The following is a 24386-nucleotide window of genomic DNA, read 5'->3' as shown; positions in this document are numbered from 1 at the left end:
AGGTTTCGACCCTCTGTCCATGTGCGGGTGTTCTCAATTACTCAATTACCACCCTTCAAAGACATGCTGACAAGATGAACTATGTTGCGTGTGTCCACAGTCCATTAGGTAGGGGATATAGATTGTAAGTTCCACTGGAGCAATGTCAATGATTGATATGTTGGCGCTATGTACAAAACTACATCTGAGCAAATCCTGGGCAGTCGGGGTGCTTGAGTAAGTTACTGGTGACTCCTAACTTGTCGGTCTCTTCTATCCATGCCAGTAAATGCACCTCTTCCTTGGCGCCATGACTATGGGGTATATTCAATAAGAGTCGGAAACTGGCGTCTTGTCGGAAAGACGGCAGTTTCCGACTGGAATAGGTCGGAAGGGGTTCCGACCTATTCAGCAGCCGATCCACCTGCTGCTGTCGGATACAGGGCCAAATCCGACAGGTTTTGGCCCCCTTCCCGACAAACTCAATCCGACTTGAAAACAAGTCGGATTGAGGTGAGGAGACGAGGAGCGCTGTGGCGGGCTATGTGGATGAGAGGTACCTTGACGGCCGCCTCCCGCTGCTCCCCCCCCCCCAGCACGCGCCGGCCGCCTCCCGCTGCCGCCCCCCCCACCCCGCCGGCTGAAAGGACACAGGGAACGGCCAAGTCCGACAGTCGGATTTGGCCGCTCTTTGAATAGGGGTTGTCGGGTCCATTCCGACAACTGCATGTCGGAATGGACCCGATTCTTATTGAATATACCCCTATATCTGACTTCCTCATAGATTTTATTAAATGGATCCTGAATTGTATATTTGTCCACCACTATGTCTAATTGTTATACTGTAAGTGCTAGATCACTGGTGGAGAACAGACGAACCGCTGAGTCTTCACCCCTGTTTAAAAGGCCTGTTGATATGTTATTGTACATATGGGTCTTTTTTTCATGGATTACATGTATTGCTGTATCCTGTAACTGAGATTAAGAGGGACATTTACTAAGCAGTGATAAGAGCGTGAGCCAGTGGAGAAGTTGCCTCATCAACCAATCAGCAGCTCTGTATCATTTTATAGTATGCAAATTATGGATGTTACTTCAGTGCTGATTGGTTGCCATGGGCAACTTCTCCACTGGCTCACTTCTCCGCTCTTATCACTGCTTAGTAAATGTCCCCCTAAGGGTAGAAAAGTGCAGAAAGAGGGGAGCCCAAAGAGGCCACTGCAGTGCATCAGGGAGGCAATGTAACATAGCAGTGAGGAAGGCTAGTCAGATTCTTGGTTGCACAGGGAGAGGAATCGGCAGCAGGAAGAAAGGGATTACATACATAAACCCAGCGGGCAGTATCTCAACAGCGGCATCCCGCCCGGCAGAATGCCAGCAGCGGGGCGAGTGCTGTGAGTCCCCTTGTGGGCTCGGTTCTATTCCCACTCTTATGGGTGTCATGGACACCCACGAGTGGAAATAACCCCTGTGCGCCGGTAATCCGGCTGGCGGCATTGTTGACTGGCGGGATTCCGGCATCTGCATCCTGACCGCCGGGATCCCGACAGCCGGCAAATTGAACGGATCCTGGAAGAAAGAAGTGATAATGCCACTGTATAGGTCATTGGTACCACCTCATCTGGAATACTGTGTCCAGTTCTGGAGACCATATCTCCAGAAGGATACTAATACATTAGAGAGTGTACAAAGAAGGGCAACTAAAATGGTGCATGGCCTACATCACAAAACTTACCCGGAAAGACTAAAACACCTCAATATATATATAATTGGGAGTAGGAAGGGGGGGGGGGGGGGGGGGCTTCAAAGATACTTTCACATATATTAAGGGTTTTAACAAGGTACAGGAGGGAAACATTCTTCAAATGAAGAGTTAAGTATTAGAACACGAGGACCTGCACGGAGACTGGAGTGAGGCAGGTTCAGGGGAAATATGAGGAAAAACTTACTTCACAGAAAGGGTAGTGGACTAGTGGAATAGCCACCCATCAGAGGTGGTAGAGGCTAAGACAGTAGAGCAATTTAAACATGCATAGGATAGACATAAAGCTATAGGATAAACATAAGGATATCTTTACAAATAAATAAGGATCAAATAAGATTTGAGGTAACAAACTAGTTAAAAAAAGGGGCATACTAGATGGGCCAAGTGGTTCTTATGTTCTGTCAAATTCTCTGTTTCTGTGTTTCATCAGGTTGCCTCTCACTAGTTAAACTCTGCTGGAGGTTACACAGAAGGCAGAAGTTAGACTTGCAAAATAGACCTGTTTTGTACATTTTCAACACCCTAAAAAGGTCTTTTAAAAATGGACGTATATTTCGTTGTATGACGTATATACAAAGGTGAAGGAAATTATGTAACACGTGTTTACAGAATAATGTGATTGGGATATCAGTCAGACTTAAATATATAGATATAAAATATCTTGCAATGATAAACTCCTGAATGATTGTGTCATTAAACCCAAGGAAGTTTGACATGCGGGTAAAATAATGCAGTACAGGGCACCGTTAGGGGTCACACTTCTGAACTTTTCAAACTATGGAGAAAATTGTATTTGCAGATGTTTTCCTATAGCACTTACTCTTTAACGTGATCGTAAAGTGTCCATTGTCAGTAGGTGATTCCCGGCTTACTGTAATCTTACCGCGCAGTGTTTATGGCTCTGTTTATTGTAACATGCTGGGGAAGGAAAATTCCGTCATCACATCTGTAAATCAGTCATGGTATGCGGGTCACATAGAATACATACGATATGTCGGCAGTTGCGTTCTCAGCAACATTACCGTTGGCAGCTGTATGCTGCAAACTTGATGCCGACAAGGTTGGAAGGCTGCGTAATGCATTTTAACTGTGTCAGCAATATATCTTTAAACAGGGAACACCGTCAAAATGCTATATGCGTCCTCATTCATCCAGCCTCAATGCGCCATGGAGCGCGAGATGTCTGGTGTGAGCAAGCAACCAGGTCCCGTGCAACAGTGCGCCGGGCGTTTGTTTTTTTTCCCGAAAAATGTGCCTTGGTCACAACACAATGTGACTGTGCTTATTAATGCGATATGACACGTGTACATTGTGTGTAACTGAGTCTGTATACGGAGCAGAATACAACTTGTATTGGAAAAAAGTTGCGCCTGCTACATTGTAGCATTTTGTGTACAGATTCAGAGACTTATGGGCCCTACACATTCGGCGACCCGCCGCTGAGCTGCCCGACGGCCGATACGGCAGACGGGCGACCCGGTGGTGGGGGGGGAGGTGACGGAAACTTCACTCCCCCTGGCTCCATAGGAGTGCAAGCTAATATAGATGAGATTGTCCATATTGGCTTGCATGCATAAGCGACCCGTCACCAACGATGAACGAGCGTGGAAGGGGGTGAAAAGAATTGAATACCGCCCATAGGTGGTAATTCCGAGTTGATCGCTAGCTGCTTTCGTTCGTAGCGCACCGATCAGGCAAAAAAATGGCATTCTGCACATGCGTATGAGGCGCAATGCGCACGCGCAAAGTACTTTAACAACAGCCGATGCAGTTTCACACAAGGTCTAGTGACGCTTTTCAGTCGCGCTGCTGGCCGCAGAGTGATTGACAGGAAGTGGGTGTTTCTGGGAGGTAACTGACCATTTTCGGGGAGTGTGTGAAAAAACGTAGGCGTGTCAGATACAAACGCAGGCGTGGCTGGCCGAGCGCAGGGCGTGTTTGTGATGTCAAAACAGGAACTAAATAGTCTGTAGTGATCGCAAGCTAGGAGTAGGTCTTAAGCTACTCTGACACTGCACAAAATTATTTTGTAGATGCTCTGCGATCCTTTTGTTTGCACTTCTGCTAAGCTAAGATACACTCCCAGAGGGCGGCGGCTTAGCGTTTGCACGGCTGCTAAAACCAGCTAGCGATCGAACAACTCGGAATGAGGGCCATAGAGTCATATATCAAATTAATCTCATGCGTCCTAGTCACATCGCGTTGTGATTCATACACGTTTTTGGCAAAAAAAAGCCCCCCTGATGCTGGAAGATTCTCGCGTGACCTGGTGTGCCAAGAGGGGTTTTTTGGCGTCACTGCAGCAAAGATGTATAAGGACATGTCTGTAGCGGATGCGAATCCTCACAGCAGCAGCCGCACTTTACGTCAGCCCAAATTTGCACAAAAGTGCTTGCTGCCCCATAGGGCTCTGAGCACTTAGCTGCAAATTCAGCCCGCGAAGGGTGTACGATTAGCTTCTGTTGCCGGCATTTAAACGCCGCTGCAAAAGTACATTGCACCCTTCATGGGGAATAGGATTGACCCCCAGGTTTCAAGTATATCCATGTTTGGCCACAGGTGACTTAATTAGTACCTCAGTTAATTGGATTTAACCACCCGTGCTGAGCCATAGATATACCTAAAACCTGGACGGTTGGGGTGCCGTGAGGACTGCGTTTGTGAACCTATGGCGTATGCTCTGATGGATCAGGATAGTCGTCTCTTTCCAGTTAGGCCTAGCGCACACATGTAATGGCAGTGGTAAACAAAGGTGTTTATTTTGCTGCTTTCACTTTGACATAATTCTGTTACAGATCATTAATCCTGACATTTGTACATACACGTGTTACCCTGAATTACATTAGGACGGTCACAAGGAGCATATGACTGCTGTTACTCCCTTTGTAGCATCACAGTCCTGCTCCCCTCACAGTGACGGGCGTCTGCGCAAGATCTCTGTAGCTAATAAGAGACCTTGTGTGTGTGGTGTAGCCCTGGCACGCCAGCTGCTGATTCATATACTGGGCACACTGCCTGCTACGTTGAGGGGGGAAGCGTTTTGCAATCTTTATCTTTCAGTGACGACACATAGAAGTTGGACACTGGTTTACCAAATATATTCAGGATGGTCCATAACATTATTTCAGTGTCACACAGGCCATAAAGTCTAAGGGCCTGATGTAGGGTGGGACGTAAGCGGAGCGTATCTTGTGTAAGTTTGCTGTGAGTGGACACAAGTGCGGCCGGTGGCAGTCGTCTACTCTGAAGAGGTGTAACTGGTTGGTAATGGGGGCGTTGTCATGTTGTCGAAGTTCAGTGAGGGTGTGTTGCTGCTAATTCTGGCTGCACAGAGTCGGATACAAGCAAAAATACCTGTATTCTAATTTTAGACCTAGTATAGGGTAGGTAGAAGTGTCTGACGATCAGTAGTACACTGGAGGGTGGGGAGGGATAGGGCACAGTTGTTCCTTGGTACTGTGCCTGCTGCTGGGTGATATGATCCTTCCCTTCTTCTTTGTAGGTTTTATATAAACTGAGTGCACAATAGTTGTTCTGGGATTATTTGAGTTACTGGGAGGGGAAACCTTTTATACAATTGCAATCACTGGTGTATCTGTAATGGGTGCAGGTTGTGCATGCAGTCAGGGCCGGATTAAGCCTGGTGGGGGCCCCGGCCAATAAAGTTGTGGGGGCCCCCACTGCAGTAGATGACAAAGACCCTTGAGCCCCCCCTTACACACACACACGCACGCGCGCGTGCTACCTGTCCAACGAGCTGCGGAGCAGCGGATGCCGGAGTCAGTGCCCCCAAATGTGTGGGGGCCCTGGGACGACCGCCCATTTCGCCCCTCCCTTAATCCGGCCCTGCATGCAGTGCAGCAGGAACAGGTTGTACATGCAGGGCAGCGGGAACAGTAGGCCTGCAGCCAGAGGGATATAGGCCAAAAAACTTCTGGGATTCATTCCCAGGATGGGAAGCTCCAATCCCGGGGATTGCGGGATTTACCTGCCCCAGTGGTTTTTTAATGCTGGACAGCGTTGAGTGTCCTCAGGATGCTCAGATGCTGCCCGGCACCCTCTGCCCCCGGCAGTGCGTACTGCTCTGACATCATGTCACGCCGTGCAGTCTTTCACCAGCCGCCCAGACCACAGCCCGTGAGCCCGGCTCCCACCCACAATGGTGAGTTATTGTGTGGGCTGGGCGGGTTTTCAACCCAATCCTGGGAATCCTGGGATTAACCTTTTTTCAATCCCGATGCCCGGGATTGGCCTCCCTAAATACAATGTTTTAAAACTTTCAAAACAAGGGCAGCAGTAATCCGATACATCACAAAGAGAATAAGTATAAGTTTCACACCAGTGACATAAAGATTACAGTCATTTTCAGGTGAGTGAGAACCTGCTGGTTTTGTGGGTTCTGTGTACCAAGAAAATAAAGAAACCCTACTTAGAACCAGATATTAATCTAAATCAGGTCTCCGGGAATTTAAACACAATTTTTTTTTTTTTTAGTTGCCGCTTTAGTTCTAACACTAGCGTCACAGAGGGAATGTTGGCGTGCTGCACAGCCACAGAAAACACCATTTCCCAGCGACACTAAATAAATGTCTGGACCCCTGTAAGGCACCGGCTTCAACTCAAGTGTTGTCACATCCATGCTTGCATATATTTGGATGAAAAATGAGGATAATGTTGACACTAGGTAAAACAAATAATAGTGGTCGGCAAATAAGCATAAGGCCTTCGGAGACTGTCTGGTGCATTTTTCAGAGCTTAACGTGATACCTGTTGGGGGGTGGGGGGGGGAAGGAATGGCGGTGCTGGTGGAAATGGTATGCTGTGGCCTCAGCTGGGTGGAAGAAGCTGCTGAGATCTGCATATCCTTTATAAGGACATTTTATTCTGTTCAAATAGCGTACTGACTTTGAGATGCCTCATATGGAAAAATAACCCTTGGCTCAGAATAAAAGGGAAATAAAGGCTTTTTTGGAAACACTGAGTGGTTGTTTCCTGGCTGTTAATACGTTACATGAGCAATCGGAGCAGAGACTTCCTGTTTCGCTTTGGGCCCCACACCCTCATTCCTCATTGCTAGCGAATGCCATGTCCCAGAACAGTGTCATTCTCCTGCTACAGTAGCTGGAAGGATGTGTGCGGTGATTGGCTTAGGCAGGGGCGACGGCGAATGTTATGTAGTGGAGGAAAACGAACAATGGCTTGCACAGTTTCTCTGTAAAACCCACCATTATACTGCGTCTTACCCATCATTGCAAGCCTTGTGACAGTGGAGCTTACAATCTATGGGGCAGATGTATTAAGCCTGGAGAAGTGATAAAGCAGTGATAAGTGGAAGGTGATAACGCACCAGCCAATCAGCTCCTAATAATGATTGGCTGATGCGTTATCACCTTGCACTTATCACTGCTTCATCCCTTCTCCAGTCTTAATACATCTGCCTCTATGTTCCCTACTACTTGTAAACAAATACACACTAGGGTTCATGTCATCAGAAGCCATTTAACCTACTTGTATGTTTTTGGAATGTTATTGGAAACAGGAGAAAATCCCCACAAACGCAGAGAACATATAAACTCCACACATATAATGGCTTGGTCAGGGATTTAACTCATAAGCTTGATACTGCAAGGCAATAATGCTAAACACTGACACCATGCTGCCCACAGTTTATATATGTATGTATGTATGTATGTGTGTATATATATATATATATATATATATATATATATATATATATATATATATATATATATATATATATATATATATATAATATGGAATTTGTTTCTTATATGATCTGCTTCTTCCACTATCCGTCATTCTGTGGTTTCCTGCCCGTCCTATCATCCCACATCATGCAACTATTACATGCTGTCCTGTCCTCCCTTGCATTGTGAGCAGAGAGATCACTGCTGTAACACTCTGTGCTGCTGGGAGCATCTTATGCCCTCAGGAAAGGTCGGCCTATCCACCCAAACTGGGGACAGACAAAAAGGGTCTGAATGCGGATTACAAATAAGTTATTCCGACATAACGCCGACTTTACACAATGACAGAGAAGAGTAATTGGAAATGTGCTGTCTGTTGTTCCATTACAATAACTGTTTAACAAATACTTTCCAGTAAAGGTATAGGGGTATATTCAATTAAAGTCAGAGACAACCCCTATTCAATCCCATCTTAATTCGACTTTTTCAAGTCGAATTTAGATGGGACGCAGAGGAGGAGAAGGGGGGCGAGCCGCGGGGGGGGGGGGGGGGGGACAGCCGGCGGGCATACAGGAAGATCAGCTCTACCATAGCGCTGCAGCAGGATGTCACTCAGCCGCCCGACCTCACGGCAGCTTACACCCGGCTGCAGCAGCGTACCGGAGCCGGGTAGAAGCTGCCGTGAGGTCGGGCGGCTAAGTGACATCCTGCTGTAGCGCTGATCTTCCCTGTATGCCCGCCAGCTGTGCCCCCGTCTCCCTGCGGCTCTACCCCCTCTCCTCCGCTGGGTCCGCATCTCAGTCCTACATCTTTTGATGTTGGACTGAGATGGTCGAAAAGGGGGCCAAAACGCTCCGTTTTTGACACAAGCACGTGGATCGGCAGCTATTCCGTCGATCCACGTGCTTTTCGACAAAGCGAATTCGTCGACTTGTCGAAAAATTTAGGGATATATTGAATAGGTCGAATCAGGATTCGACCTTAAAAAGTCGAAAACTGCCGTCTTTTCAACAGTTTTCGACTTCAATTGAATATACCCCATAGCATTAATAAGGGATACTGTATATTCAGAACTATTCTGTTTTGAATTTGGTTATCCTTTGAATAATAATGATCAAACTTGCTGAACTACAGCACAATATCTGTACTTAATTACCCATTATATTACTTTATATTCTTTCCTACGTCAGGTCTATGGGGTAAAAATGGGTGTTGATCATTAGGTCGACAGTCATTAGGCTTAGTGCAAAAAGTGTCTTGTGCGCTGTCTGTTTAAAGCAGCTGGAAAAGGGGGTTGTGAAGCCCCTATATACACACTAGATGCAAAGGATTAAAATATAAAAAACCAGCGCTTACAACCATATATCAATGAAATATGATAACGCTAGACTGTTAACCGTCTAGCATTATCATATTTCTTTCACATATGGTTATAAGCGCTGTTTTTTTATATTTTATTAGGCCGACCACTATTGGTCGACAGTGACTAGGTTGACACAGTCATTAGGTTGACATGAAAAAAGGTCAACGCAAGGTTTTTTTTGGCGTTATTTTCTTCGTAAAGTGACGGGAAACGCCCAATTAGTGCGTCGTGTCCCCTCGCATGGCTCGCTTCACTCGTTCGCTGGTTACTGTTCCCAATCGTAGTCACATGGATCGTAAAGTATGAAAAAAGTAAGAAAAAAAATGATGATTTTTTTTCTTTAAACTCATGTCGACTTAGTGGCCATGGCGACCTAATGCATGTTGACCAATAGTGGTCAACCTAATTAGTGTCGACCTAAAATGTTGTCGACCTAAAAAAAAAACGGATACCGTAAAAAATAATGGCTAATTCTAGAACTAAATTCCTCTGAAAGTTTTCAACACAGACAATTGCATTTACGGTAAGCGTCTCGGAGCCGGTCTTATGACTTGCAGATTACACGGACCATATATGAAACTGATGAAGTGGATTAGTTTTCATGTACCCATCTCTTTCCACTTAAGGGAACCAGACTTGAATGAACAATTATTTACCCCCCTCCCTGCCGAAAACAAAGTGAAAACGGGGGTAGAAAATCACTAAGCTCCGTGCAGGAGGAAGAGCTATGTAGTCCCTGATTATATAACCGTATATCATTCTGTATGGGGACAATATGTCTGCCACCCATGTGTAATTAGTATTTTCCCTGAAAATATAGAGAACTGAGGTTTAATGATAGGATAGGTGCATCGCTTTGCAAGGTTATAATTAAGCTTTGATAATTGTTACACTCCGACTCCTCTTCTGATCATATGTATTATTAAAATGTGAAATCACGTGTTTAAAACGCGCCCGGGTCAGATGAATGAGGAAACGGCTCATCTCTGGAATAAAGGACAGCTGACGGTTTACAAGGGAAAACACATCTTGCATTAAATTAAAGCACTTACTCTACCATAGCTTTCTGTACAGATGATGGGTCGCAGTGCAGTTCCGTTCGGTTGCGCAGTAGCGAGTTGCATTGATTACATGCTTGAAAATGTCACCATCGCGTTCCACTCTCCCCACATGCTGGAGAAACGCGTCTCTACGTACATAACATTATTCTACATAAGTCATACTGCACTGGATGCAGCTTCGCTTTCTTGTCTTGGTTATAAAACCCAGGACTGGGCCACCCAGTAGTGAAACAAACATTTCAGTAGTGACAAACTGGTTTTAACGAAAAAATTTTATACGTTTGTAAAATTTCTAACAAGAAATAAACACTTTATGAGGCCTGGTGTGCAAAACAGGTGCTGGAAAGGGCCCCGTACACTATATAGATACACTAGATAGCAATTGGTTGTATGCTTTCATTTACTAAACTAGTGAAATACGGAAAACATACTTACAGCGCCTTATTTAACATACCTACCTCTGTACCAACAAAACATTCCCTGGCTTCAAAATGTGAGGCTTCTCTGTAAGACCCGTTCAGCCTCTAAGTGGGGAACTCAGTCCAAAGCAGTGTGACGCGTTGCCTGGCTGTGTGCGTATTGACCATTTATGGTAGCGGCGACCTTGCAACTTGCAATGACGGAGGGCACGGAAATGCACATCGCGGAAACTTACGTCCCACCAATGCAATTCTATGCAGTGTGTGGTCGCAATATGCCCCTGTGCACATACACAAGAATTACTGTATCTCACCAATTTTCCTACACACCTTGACATTTCCCGGAATTGATTCCCCCTATATGTTTTTCCTTTGTAAAGTCTCATTGGAGAAAAGGATGCGTTAGCCTTGCCTAAGTGTAAGCATAGCATCTGATCATGGGGCCTAATTCAGATCCCGAAGGATTGTGGCACGTGACGCAAAGTACTGATGTCCGGTACTTTGCGCATACTCCGGACCAGTATGGGTCCTGCATCAGTGGACGCAGTATGACTGCCGACATCAGTAGATTGACAGTCTGCAGCTGTTTAGGGGCAGATAGGGGACAGCGATGGCAGCTGTTTTCCAAACGGAGGATGCACCCCCCAACCATATCTGAATTTGGCTGCATTGTTTAAATTAAGGGATTGTTGGAGAGGGTATCTGGCTTTGCATTCGTTTGGCTAGTCCACCAACCAAAGGAAGAGTTTACTAAACAAAAGCCAAATACGTTAGCAGACACTTATGCCTAAATAATGAAGGTTCGGCCTTGTCTGTGGGCCTAATTCAGACCTGATTGCAGCAGCAACATTTTTCTGTAATGGGCAAAACCATGTGCACTGTAGGTGGGGCAGATATAACATGTGCAGAGAGAGAGAGTTAGGTTTGGGTGGGGTGTGTTCAAACTGAAATCTAAATTGCAGTGTAAAAATAGTGCAGTCAGTATTTACCCTGCACAGAAACAAAATAACCCACCCAAATCTAACACACTCTGCACACATTACATCTGCTCCACCTGCAGTGCACATGGTTTTGCCCAATAGAGAGAGATTTTGCTGTTGTGATCCGGTCTGAATTAGGCCCTATGTGATCTCATGCCAGTGCAGCCGTATTTGTCTGGATAAGGTTGGCTGGCCTGGCTTCTTTACTGATGAAAATATAAATGTGCGCCATCCAATTGTTCCGCCATTTCTGTGTTCCCGCTATGGCTGCAGCATTTTTTATTTTATTTAGAAGCCAAGTTTTATTATATATAATTTTGCGCGGCGCATACAAATAAACTGACACTTGGGTCACATTCGTACATGGTTGATGGTTTTTGCCTAGACACCTGAGTTGATATGTGATGTTACAGGTGATGATAACTTGTGTTCTTGGACACGGTTGCTTTCTAATGTTAGTTGGGTCCTGTAGAATACCAGTACTTGTGTATAGGATAACCAAACCATCTTGCTAAATTTCTAAAGGCGTAGTATCATACTAGGCAAATAAACAGATGTAATCCTATCACTGTAATCTTTAATTATCTTTTCGACAAACAAGCTGTTTATTGTGTTTGTTGTATAGTAAGTGTAAGTGACGGTTTACTTTGAGTAAATAATAGATCCCATAAAAAAAAAATGAAATTCAAAGTTTTAAGTCCCTACTGAAATCCTGTCCCACATACGTTGCTGCCGTCACCCACACATAGCTCACTTGCTCCTTTTAATTCTCCTATCCTAAGCTCTTCCTGATGAAGCTCCTTCAAAACCTTTAATTCACTTTCAAAGAAATTTATCCTTCTTCTACTGGTACATAATGACTCTTCTACCCCAGCCATGTCTCCTGGTGTATTACACACACTTTCTCCTCCAGCTGCTACACACTGTATTCTTCCCATTAGGAGAACAAATATTCCCTACACCTCTTGGATTGTAAACTCATTTGGGCATAGTACGCTGTGCTGGGTACGCTGTGTCTTCTGTTTGCCGGCGGTCGGGCTCCCGGCGCTCAGTATACCGGCGCCGGGAGCCCGACAGCCGGAATACCGACAATTATTTTCCCTCGTGGGGGTCCACGACCCCCATAGAGGGAGAATAAAATAGTGGGGCGCGCGTAGCGCGCCACCGTGCCCGTAGCGTGGCGAGCGCAGCGAGCCCGCAAGGGGCTCATTTGCGCTCGCCAAGCTGTCGGTAAGCCGGCGGTCGGGCTCCCGGCGCCGGGATGCTGGTCGCCGGGAGCCCGACCGCCGGCCAGCCGTAGTGAACCCCTCCGCACCAACATATTACACAGCTCTATAGATTTAGGAGATTATAATACCAATGATGTAATAGCAGCACTGTAGCAGAGCGCCCCCTTCCCCCGACACCCCAGAAGGTGGCCTACCCCCTGTCCATCGGGGCAAACCATCTGCCACGCACTCACACGCATTGGCTGCGGAGCCGCCATACAGCACAGCGGGTTCACTATTACATCATTGGTATTATAATCTCCTAAATCTATAGAGCTGTGTAATATGTTGGTGCGGAGGATAGCAATCCACTTCCAGACTTTTTATATGCGGAAGGAAATGTTTTCCGTCTTGGTAGAGTAACGTTTTGTAATTTATATCTTCGTAATAAACAATCACAATAAATACATTTACAAAAAGAAATCTGAAAGTTAGTGCCATACAGTGGGTTACGTTTTCTCCCCATTTCTCTGACGTCCTAGTGGATGCTGGGAACTCCGTAAGGACCATGGGGAATAGCGGCTCCGCAGGAGTCTGGGCACATCTAAAGAAAGCTTTAGGATCACCTGGTGTGCACTGGCTCCTCCCCCTATGACCCTCCTCCAAGCCTCAGTTAGATTTCTGTGCCCGACGAGAAGGGTGCACACTAGGGGCTCTCCTGAGCTCTTTGTGAAAGTTTTAGTTTAGGTTTATTATTTTCAGTGAGACCTGCTGGCAACAGGCTCACTGCATCGTGGGACTAAGGGGAGAAGAAACGGACTCACCTGCGTGCAGAGTGGATCGGGTTTCTTAGGCTACTGGACATTAGCTCCAGAGGGACGATCACAGGTTCAGCCTGGATGGGTCCCGGAGCCGTGCCGCCGGCCCCCTTACAGAGCCAGAAGAGCGAAGAGGTCCGGTGAAATCGGCGGCAGAAGACGATCCTGTCTTCAGATAAGGTAGCGCACAGCACCGCAGCTGTGCGCCATTGCTCTCAGCACACTTCACACTCCGGTCACTGAGGGTGCAGGGCGTTGGGGGGGCAGCGCCCTGAGACGCAATAAATCGATAAAAACCTTATATGGCTAAAATAAATGCATCACATATAACTCCTGGGCTATATGGATGCATTTAACCCCTGCCAAAACATACAGAAAAACGGATGATAAGGACGCCGAGAAAGGGGCGGAGCCTATCTCCTCAGCACACTGGCGCCATTTTCCCTCACAGCTCAGTTGGAGGGAAGCTCCCTGGCTCTCCCCTGCAGTCACTACACTACAGAAAGGGGTTAAAAAAGAGAGGGGGGCACAAATTAGGCGCAGTATAAACAATACAGCAGCTATAAAGGGAAAAACACTTATATAAGGTTATCCCTATATATATATATATATATATATATATATATATATATATATAGCGCTCTGGTGTGTGCTGGCAAACTCTCCCTCTGTCTCCCCAAAGGGCTAGTGGGTCCTGTCCTCTATCAGAGCATTCCCTGTGTGTGTGCTGTGTGTCGGTACGTTTGTGTCGACATGTATGAGGAGAAAAATGATGTGGAGACGGAGTAGAGTGTCTGTAATAGTGTTGTCACCCCCTAGGGGGTCGACACCTGAGTGGATGTACTGTTGGAGTTCCCAGCATCCACTACGGACTACGAGAAATAGAATTATCGGTAAGTAAATTCTTATTTTATTAGTGGCAGGAGAGATTAGAAGTAGATCCGCACATTTCTTCTTCCCCCCTGTGTATTCATGTGGCCTGGAATGAACCCCACTACCCCCCCCAACTCCCTTCTAATCACCAAATAGTTTCTCGGGCCAAACCTCCTCCGTGTCTGGTCTGTGAGAGAGAGAAATGTTTTTAGCACTAATTCAAAATGACCTCCTCTTTTTCTCTCTGCCATTGCTGCAGCAGAGTGTGCCCTAATTCCCACGCCCTCTACCCCTAGCCGTGCATGTCACATACCAAATAAAGTAAAATAATCTGGGAATTGATGACGCAAGGAGCAGACGTCAGCTCCTGCCATTCTGGCAGCTATTAGCAGACCTGCATGGCTTTCCACAGGACAGTGTATACACGGCAGATATTTAGTTATGGTCACTCAGCATGGTAACAGTATAGTCCTCATCACTGTATGTAATGTAACTGGAACCAGTTTGCAGAGAGACAACCAGAAACAGTGGCTGTACAGCGTAATCAGTACCTGTATGGCGGGGGGGGTCCCTACTGGGGACCTGGTATTTGTGTTCCGGTAGCACCCCAAATTGTCAAACCTCTATCCTGGCAGGGTTTGAGTTGGTGTTACAGAATGCATTAAAAAGGTCACAGTTAAATAATTGATTTTTAAAAGAATCTATTAATTTATACTCATGGTGCATCAGCAGTTCAGCTACAGATGTATCCTTATATACTGCGGCTTCAGTCGCGCCAAATGGTCCCTCTCGGTGCGCCAGGTCCTGGATGACTCTGCCGCGCTCAAAACGTGCATCTTAGTCTCATGGATGAAAGAACTGGGAGTGACGAAACGACATTACTAGACTGCAGTGATTACTTCAATGTGCGACCCTTTGTACATCTGTGTGTGACGGAGTCTGAATCTGTGTAAGAAGGCTCTGATGCCAGTGTCCGAGGCGTTTTCTCACGCCACGTTCCGTTGGGTCTTATCTGTGACTTTAACGGGTGTGAAACCAATTCCTGTGCAGTTAACATCGCAGCCTGGCGGCTCTTGTACACTGAGTGGTTTTTCACTGCGTCTGTGATGCTTGTGAGATGCAAAATTGAAAGAAGTACGGTGCGCTACTTGTCTCGGTGCGTCCCAGTCACAATGGGCGTATTGCACTGTATGGCGCATAGATGCAAGATGTATGAGGACACCACTGTATATTTGGAAGGGTATCCGTTCACATGGTCGACCATGTTATGGTCGACAGTCATTAGGTCGACCACTATTGGTCGACATTGACATGGTCGACATGGACACATGGTCGACACGTGAAAGGTCGACACCTGAAAAGGTCGACATTTTTTTTTTCTTTTTTTTCTTTTGGGGAACTTTTCCATACTTTACGATCCACGTGGACTACGATTGGAACAGTAATCTGTGCCGAGCGAAGCGGTAGCGGAGCGAAGGCACCATGCCCGAAGCATGGCGAGCGAAGCGGTGCACTAATTGGGGTTCCCAGTCACTTTACGCAAAAAACAACACCAAGAAAAGTTAAAAAAACTCATGTCGACCATTTTCGTGTGTCGACCATGTGTCCATGTCGACCATGTCAATGTCGACCAATAGTGTCGACCTAATGACTGTCGACCATAACATGGTCGACGATTCATACCGGAACCATTTGGAAGATATTTGTTCTGTGTATTATGCAGAATGACAGCATTTTACCAGACGTGTAATGTTCAGTGGCTGTTAAAACCTAAACGTATGCACATTGGGGAATGTTCTCTTGTATCCTGGTTTCATTATATAGGCTTATATTCACTTTAAATGCACTATGCTAAAGTTCCTGTTACAGAGACACCAGTGGCTGTGCATTTACTTCTTCTGCCTTCTTATAAAAACATGGAACTATCTTACTGTCCTCTGTGTGTTTCTTTCCATGAACATCCATCTCTCAATTTAAATGAAATTTCTTTTTTTCATATAGTGTACAAATGTAATATGTTACAACTGTGTGCGTTGTGCCCTCTTGTGGATAACTTTGCTTACTACAATTGGAGAGAGAATATTTGCATGTGTGGCAAGAAAACAGGAATTTAACACGTAAAATAGAAAAGAATAATCGCAGTTGATAATTTTGAGGAGTTGCTATAGTATGGTACCAAGATTTTAGAATGTTATCAGACAATTAATACAGTCTAGGAGAAACGCATATTGTTGGCTGAACTAAAATTAGAATTTACGCCATTGGCTAGCAACCAGTGGTATCATTGAGAATGCATTTATAGATCATTATTTGTTGAGCTTGTTCTGTGTAAGTGACAGGAGTATGATCCGTTCATTTATTTCAAACTTGTCTACAGATGTGTTCTCATACACCTATCTCTTTTGCGCCATAGGGCAGAAGACGCCACTTAGACATTCCGCCATGGCAGCGTTTACTTTTTCCTGAATTTTGCATATTAATTCACTAATAGTGAACTAGGGGCCTAATTCAGACCTGATGGTAGCGTACAGCTACGATCAGCCACCCTGATATGCAGGGAGACGCCCAGCACAGGGCTAGTCCGCCCCGCATGTCAGGCCTTCCCCCTGCCCCACAGGTACAAAAGCCGATGCTGGCAGGGTGCTACCCGTCGCTATCTGGGTCACAACGGCTGCGTGTGACATCATGCAGCCACCTCGGCCCCCCCCCCCCCCGCACGGTCCGGACCCGCCCAGCGACAGCCTCTGCCTCTCAATCAGGCAGAGGCGATCTCCGAGCAGAGATGCCGATCGCATCTCTGGATGCATCAGTGCACTGCGGCGACTGCGCAGTTCAGACCTGATCTCCCGCTGTGCGAAAACGCACACCAACGATCAGGTCTGAATTAGACCCTAAGGGTGTTATTCAGGTTTGTGATCAAACCAAAAAAAGCACCCTGATGAGCAAAACCATGTCGCATTGCAGGTCGGGCAGATGTAACATGTGCAGAGAGAGTTAGATTTGGGTGGGGTGTGTTCAAACTGATATCTAAATTGCAGTGTAAAAATAAAGCAGCCAGTATTTACCCTGCACAGAAATAATATAACCCACCCAAATCTAACTCTCTCTGCACATGTTAAATCTGCCCTGCTTTTTTGGGGGGGTTTGCTAACCTCAATAACCCCCCAAGTACTGTAATTAGGATTAGTATTGTTTGTTGAAAAGGAATTGGTGTGACGCGGATAAGTCGCAAACTCTGCAGCACGCCAGTCCGGACTATATGCAGTGATTTAAAGATTCGTGCATGTGTATTTGTCATGGTCTTACAATACTTTTACACATTTTAACACCGACCAATTCTTACAATAATCTTTGCTGGACTTGTGTAGTGACACATTTGTGTTTTTAACTGTTTGGGGGTTACTTGTTGAATTGCATATGTCAGTAATTCTAGTCATGAACAGACATAAGAGATGGAAAAAAGATAAGCAGAAAAAAAAAAGCAAATTGAATGATGCCTAAATCAGCTTGATGTGACCGGAAACAGAACGTTCCAATCTTTTTCTCAAATATGGCCTCCCAAAAAAAAAGAAAAAAAAAAAAAAAGAAAATACCCTGCATTGCATATACTTATATACTTCCTATGTCTGGTCATGAAATCCATCTTTAAATGCTGCATAGAACCTCTTTCTGTTTACAATCACAATGTTGGTGCACTTTCTGTTATGTTCTCCTGTATTTAATTAATGTTTGGTGAAATTTGTGGGTGATTTCTGGTATCTGATTTTGTCTTTTGTCTCTCTTATTTTTTTTTTATTTGAATCTTTTGGTTATACCAGACATTTAAACGTCTTATGGTAGATGAGGTAAGTGTCTTACGTGTGGTGACCCTGTGTTGCTTGTGCTTTTTTCTCTTGTGTTTAATCCAGTGGTTTTCAAACGGTGTGCCGTGGCGCGATTCCAAAAAGTTTGGGAACCACTGGTCTAATCCATCCTTTGCCCTACTGTACATATGGCCATGGCTGAAAGGGATCTGCTGGTAACACTGAAAGTAAATTAATATTTGATTTGCTCTTAATAATAATGACATTACTTACCAGGGTTTTCGGCCCTTGGATAGATTTTCATTTATTGGTTTGTCTATGCCCTTCTTTAACTTTGATTAAATGTTTTGCTTGGTCTTCCTGGATTTCATTTGTGTTTATTATAAAATCTTTTAATTGAAATCGGGCAAAAATTGGTTATTCCAGTTGCCCATGGATATGACACAAATTGTTCTCTGGGTATAGTTGTATCCAATATACCCAGGTGGTCCGTGTCATATCCAAAGGTAGCACAATGAGCAACGCTACCTAAATTACCTAATTGATTTGGTTAAGGACCTGGAAAGAATCCAGAAAGAGTAATCAAAGTATTTTGTATAAGTCATTGGAGGAAGCTGACCATATTATGCATGAGGCCTGGCAACCTGTGACTCTCCAGCTGTGGTGAAATTACACAGCTGACTGGTGGGAGGTTATGCTGGGACTTGTAGTTTCAGAGCAGCTAGACAGCCACAGGTCGGCTAGGTCTGTAATACCTTTTATTGTTCATTTGTTTAGTGTCACCTTATTATACAACATTAATGTTCTTTGACGGTAGAAAGTCCGGTCAACCTAAGAAAAAAATTACAAAAAAAAAATCACAATTAAGAGCTGATTCAATTGAATACACTTACAATTAGGGAATTTAGGGCGGCTATGCTGTAATGTGGGAAAAGCTATAAAAGTTACATTTCACATTTTATGTAACTGCTGTTAAAAAATTTGGTAAGTATAAGCAACAGACCCTTCAGCCATCAGCTTTGTATATATGGTTGTCTTAATAACCTTACTGTGTTGCTGTGCTTATAATTATATACATATGTAATGCTCTAACAACCACATTCTCTTCTATCACTAACTGCAAGAAGCAGTTTCTTATATTTGTATGTCACTCCTACAATTTTTAACTCTATCACAACTTATTTTTAGGTGAATGTAATATACTATGGAGAGGTTAGGTTCATTTAATGTCTGATTACGACCCCTTAGGGTCTCAAAACTACATATAGGTTTGATCCCCCTCCCACCATCTCTTTATCCAAAAACCTACCTGAAATTGGTTATGATAGAAACACAAGGTATCACATTTATCGTTCTAAATAATAATGAAAGAATATCAAAAGTAAGCAACAAGCCATGATTATAAATATATTTAAAATAAAAAATTCCATTCAGTAAAATAACCATTAGCCTAAAGGTGGGTACACACTAGTAGATATATCTGCAGATCAATTGATCTGCAGATATATCTATGGACGGATCGGGCAGTGTGTTGAGCATACACACTGCCCGATCCGTCGGGGACTGACGTCATGAACTGTGTACACGCCCGCCCAGTTCAACTGTCAATCACCGCCGGCCGCCGCAGCAGCATGTGTACGGGCGGTCGGCCGACCGCCGTACACACACAGCGACGCTCCAATATATCGGTAGATATATTGTCCGTCGCCTATGCTGCAGGGCCGACGCGATACGTCTGTGAACGACCGAGTTCACAGACGTATCGGCCATACACACTGGCCGACGGACCCGCGATATATCGGCCAGTGTGTTTAGATACCATTAACACAATGAACCTGTAAGCGTTAAACCACTGATATCCATAAATAATACAGATGGTGTGGCATTATCACACTTATTCACATTTGCAGATGCAGTATATCCTTGAGTATTAAAAGGATGGAGCAACCACTTATAAGCAATAGGGCCGAATTCAATTAGCCGTGAAAACCAAGATTTTGCAGAAAATTGCAAAAACTGCCTATTCAATTTGTAGGCAAAAACGGATTTGCTGTTATTTCTCTAACGTCCTAAGTGGATGCTGGGGACTCCGTAAGGACCATGGGGAATAGCGGCTCCGCAGGAGACTGGGCACATCTAAAGAAAGCTTTAGGACTATCTGGTGTGCACTGGCTCCTCCCCCCATGACCCTCCTCCAAGCCTCAGTTAGATCTTTGTGCCCGAACGAGAAGGGTGCACACTAGGGGCTCTCCTGAGCTTCTTAGTGAAAGTTTTAGTTTAGGTTTTTTATTTTCAGTGAGACCTGCTGGCAACAGGCTCACTGCATCGAGGGACTAAGGGGAGAAGAAGCGAACTCACCTGCGTACAGAGTGGATTGGGCTTCTTAGGCTACTGGACATTAGCTCCAGAGGGACGATCACAGGTCCAGCCTGGATGGGTCCCAGAGCCGCGCCGCCGGCCCCCTTACAGAGCCAGAAGGCAGAAGAGGTCCGGAAAATCGGCGGCAGAAGACGTCCTGTCTTCAACAAGGTAGCGCACAGCACTGCAGCTGTGCGCCATTGCTCTCAGCACACTTCACACTCCGGTCACTGAGGGTGCAGGGCGCTGGGGGGGGCGCCCTGAGACGCAATAATAAACACCTTGGATGGCAAAAAATGCATCACATATAGCTCCTGGGCTATATGGATGCATTTAACCCCTGCCAAAATACATAAAAAAACGGGAGATAAGGCCGCCGATAAGGGGGCGGAGCCTATCTCCTCAGCACACTGGCGCCATTTTCCCTCACAACTCCGTTGGAGGGAAGCTCCCTGTCTCTCCCCTGCAGTCACTACACTACAGAAAGGGTTAAAAAAGAGAGGGGGGGCACTAATTACGCGCGGTATTAAAGATACAGCAGCTATAAGGGGAAAAACACTTTTATAAGGTTATCCCTGTATATATATATATATATATATATATATATATATATATATATATATATATATATATATAGCGCTCTGGTGTGTGCTGGCAAACTCTCCCTCTGTCTCCCCAAAGGGCTAGTGGGGTCCTGTCCTCTATCAGAGCATTCCCTGTGTGTGTGCTGTATGTCGGTACATTTGTGTCGACATGTATGAGGAGAAAAATGATGTGGAGACGGAGCAGATTGCCTGTAATAGTGATGTCACCCCCTAGGGGGTCGACACCTGAGTGGATGAACTGTTGGAAGGAATTACGTAACAGTGTCAGCTCTGTATAAATGACAGTGGTTGACATGAGACAGCCGGCTACTCAGCTTGTGCCTGTCCAGACGTCTCATAGGCCGTCAGGGGCTCTAAAGCGCCCGTTACCTCAGATGGCAGATATAGACGCCGACACGGATACTGACTCCAGTGTCGACGGTGAAGAGACAAATGTGACTTCCAGTAGGGCCACACGTTACATGATTGAGGCAATGAAAAATGTTTTTACACATTTCTGATAATACGAGTACCACCAAAAAGGGGTATTATGTTCGGTGAGGAAAAACTACCTGTAGTTTTCCTGAATCTGAGAAATTAAATGAGGTGTGTGATGATGCGTGGTTTTCCCCCGATAACAACTGATAATTTCTAAAATGTTATTGGCATTATATCCTTTCCCGCCAGAGGTTAGGGTGCGTTGGGAAACACCCCCTAGGGTGGATAAAGCGCTCACACGCTTGTAAGGGCTCTACCCTCTCCTGAGATGGCCGCCCTTAAGGATCCTGCTGATAGAAAGCAGGAGGGTATCCTAAAATGTATTTACACACATACTGGTGTTATACTGCGACCAGCAATCGCCTCAGCCTGGATGTGCAGTGCTGGGTTGGCGTGGTCGGATTCCCTGACTGAAAATATTGATACCCTAGATAGGGACAGTATATTTTTGCCTATAGAGCATTTAAAAGATGCATTTCTATATATGCGTGATGCACAGCGGAATATTTGCCGACTGGCATCAAGTCAAAGTGCGTTGTCCATTTCTACCAGTAGAGGGTTATGGACACGTCAGTGGTCAGGTGATGCGTATTCCAAACGGCATTTGGAAGTATTGCCTTATTAAAGGGAGGAGTTATTTGGGGTCGGTCTTTCAGACCTGGTGGCCACGGCAACAGCTGGGAAATCCACGTTTGTACCCCAGGTCGCCTCTCAACATGAGAAGACACCGTATTATCAGGCGCAGTCTTTTCGTGGACAAGCGGGCAAAAGATTCCTCATTTCTGCCCCGTGACAGAGGGAGAGGAAAAAGGCTGCAGAAATCAGCCAGTTCCCAGGAACAGAAACCCTCTCCCGCCTCTGCCAAGCCCTCAGTATGACGCTGGGGCTTTACAAGCAGAATCAGGCACGGTGGGGGGCCCGTCTCAATGAATTTCAGCGCGCAGTGGGCTCACTCGCAAGTAGACCCCTGGATCCTTCAGGTGATATCTCAGGGGTACAAATTAGAATTCGAGACGTCTCCCCCTCGCCGTTTCCTAAAGTCGGCTTTACCGATGTCTCCTTCTGACAGGGAGACTGTTTTGAAAGCCATTCACAAGCTGTATTCCCAGCAGGTGATAACAAGGTACCCCTCCTGCAACAGGGAACGGGGTATTATTCCACACTGTTGTGGTACCGAAGCCGGACGGCTCGGTGAGACCGATTCTAAATCTAAAATCTTTGAACACTTACATACAGAGGTTCAAATTCAAGATTGAGTCACTCAGAGCAGTGATTGCGAACCTGGAAGAAGGGGACTACATGATGTCTCGGGACATCAAGGATACTTACCTTCATGTCAAAATTTACCCTTCTCATTAAGGGTACCTCAGGTTTATGGTACAGAACTGTCACTATCAGTTCAGACGCTGCCGTATGGATGGTCCACGGCACCCCGGGTCTTTACCAAGGTAATGGCCGAAATGATGATATTCCTTCGAAGGAAGGGAATTTTAGTTATCCTTTACTTGGACGATTCCCTGATAAGGGTAAGATCCAGGGAACAGTTGGAGGTCGGTGTAGCACTATTTCAGGTAGTGTTGCGGCAGCACGATTGGATTCTCAATATTCCAGATTCGCAGCTGGTTCCGACGACTTGTCTTCTGTTCCTAGGGATGATCCTGGACACAGTCCAGAAAGAAGGTGTTTCTCCCGGAGGAAAAAGCCAGGGAGTTATCTGAGCTAGTCAGGAACCTCCTAAAACCGAGCCAAGTCTCAGTGCATCAATGCACAAGGGTTCTGGGTAAAATGGTGGCTTCCTAAGAAGCAATCCCATTCGGCAGATTCCACGCAAGAATTTTCCAGTGGGACCTGCTGGACAAATGGTCCGGGTCGCATCTTCAGATGCATCAGCGGATAACCCTGTCACCAAGGACAAGGGTGTCCCTCCTGTGGTGGTTGCAGAGTGCTCATCTTCTAGAGGGCCGCAGATTCGGCATTCAGGACTGGGTCCTGGTGACCACGGATGCCAGCCTGCGAGGCTGGGGAGCAGTCACACAGGGAAGGAATATCCAGAGCTTATGGTCAAGTCTGGAGACATCACTTCACATAAATATCCTGAAGCTAAGGGCCATTTACAATGCTCTAAGCTTAGCAAGTCCTCTGCTTCAAGGTCAGCCGGTGTTGATCCAGTCGGACAACATCACGGCAGTCACTAACGTAAACAGACAGGGTGGCACAAGAAGCAGGAGGGCAATGGCAGAAGCTGCAAGGTTTCTTCGCTGGGCGGAAAATCATGTGATAGCACTGTCAGCAGTATTCATTCCGGGAGTGGACAACTGGGAAGCAGACTTCCTCAGCACGACCTCCACCCGGGAGAGTGGGGACTTCACCCAGAAGTCTTCCACATGATTATAAACCGTTGGGAAAAACTCGACAAGTATTGCGCCAGGTCAAGGGACCCTCAGGCAATAACTGTAGACGTTCTGGTAACACCGTGGGTGTACCAGTCAGTGTATGTGTTCCCTCCTCTGCCTCTCATACCCAAGGTACTGAGATTGATAAGATGGAGAGGAGTAAGCACTATATTCGTGGCTCCGGATTGGCCAAGAAGGACTTGGTAACCGGAACTTCAAGAGATGCTCACGGAGGATCCATGGCCTCTACCTCTAAGAAGGGACCTGCTCCAGCAAGGACCCTGTCTGTTCCAAGACTTACCACGGCTGCTTTTGACGGCATGGCGGTTGAACGCCGGATCCTGAAAAGGCATTCCGGATGAAGTCATCCCTATCCTGATCAAAGCCAGGAAGGATGTAACCGCAAAACATTATCACCGCATTTGGCGAAAATATGTTGCGTGGTGCGAGGCCAGTAAGGCCCGACGGAGGAAATTCAACTGGGTCGTTTCCTACATTTCCTGCAAACAGGAGTGTCTATGGGCCTGAAATTGGGGTCCATTAAGGTTAAAATTTCGGCCCTGTCAATTTTCTTCC

The 24386-nt window shown here is 45.8% G+C and overlaps 1 protein-coding gene across 1 annotated transcript in view; it reads left to right on the top strand.

Annotated features, from left to right (window-relative positions):
- Positions 1-24386, top strand: part of DIAPH1 (diaphanous related formin 1) — a 323613-nt gene that overhangs the window by 36517 nt on the left and 262710 nt on the right. The window contains 1 exon segment of the mRNA XM_063928853.1: positions 17993-18019. Within this exon segment, the coding sequence (XP_063784923.1) occupies positions 17993-18019 (27 nt within the window).

Source organism: Pseudophryne corroboree, chromosome 6 (assembly GCF_028390025.1).
Source record: "Pseudophryne corroboree isolate aPseCor3 chromosome 6, aPseCor3.hap2, whole genome shotgun sequence".
Taxonomy (NCBI): Eukaryota; Metazoa; Chordata; class Amphibia; order Anura; family Myobatrachidae; genus Pseudophryne; species Pseudophryne corroboree.
The sequence above is the reverse complement of the archived record's forward strand: the minus strand, read 5'-3'. Positions and strand labels throughout refer to the sequence as shown.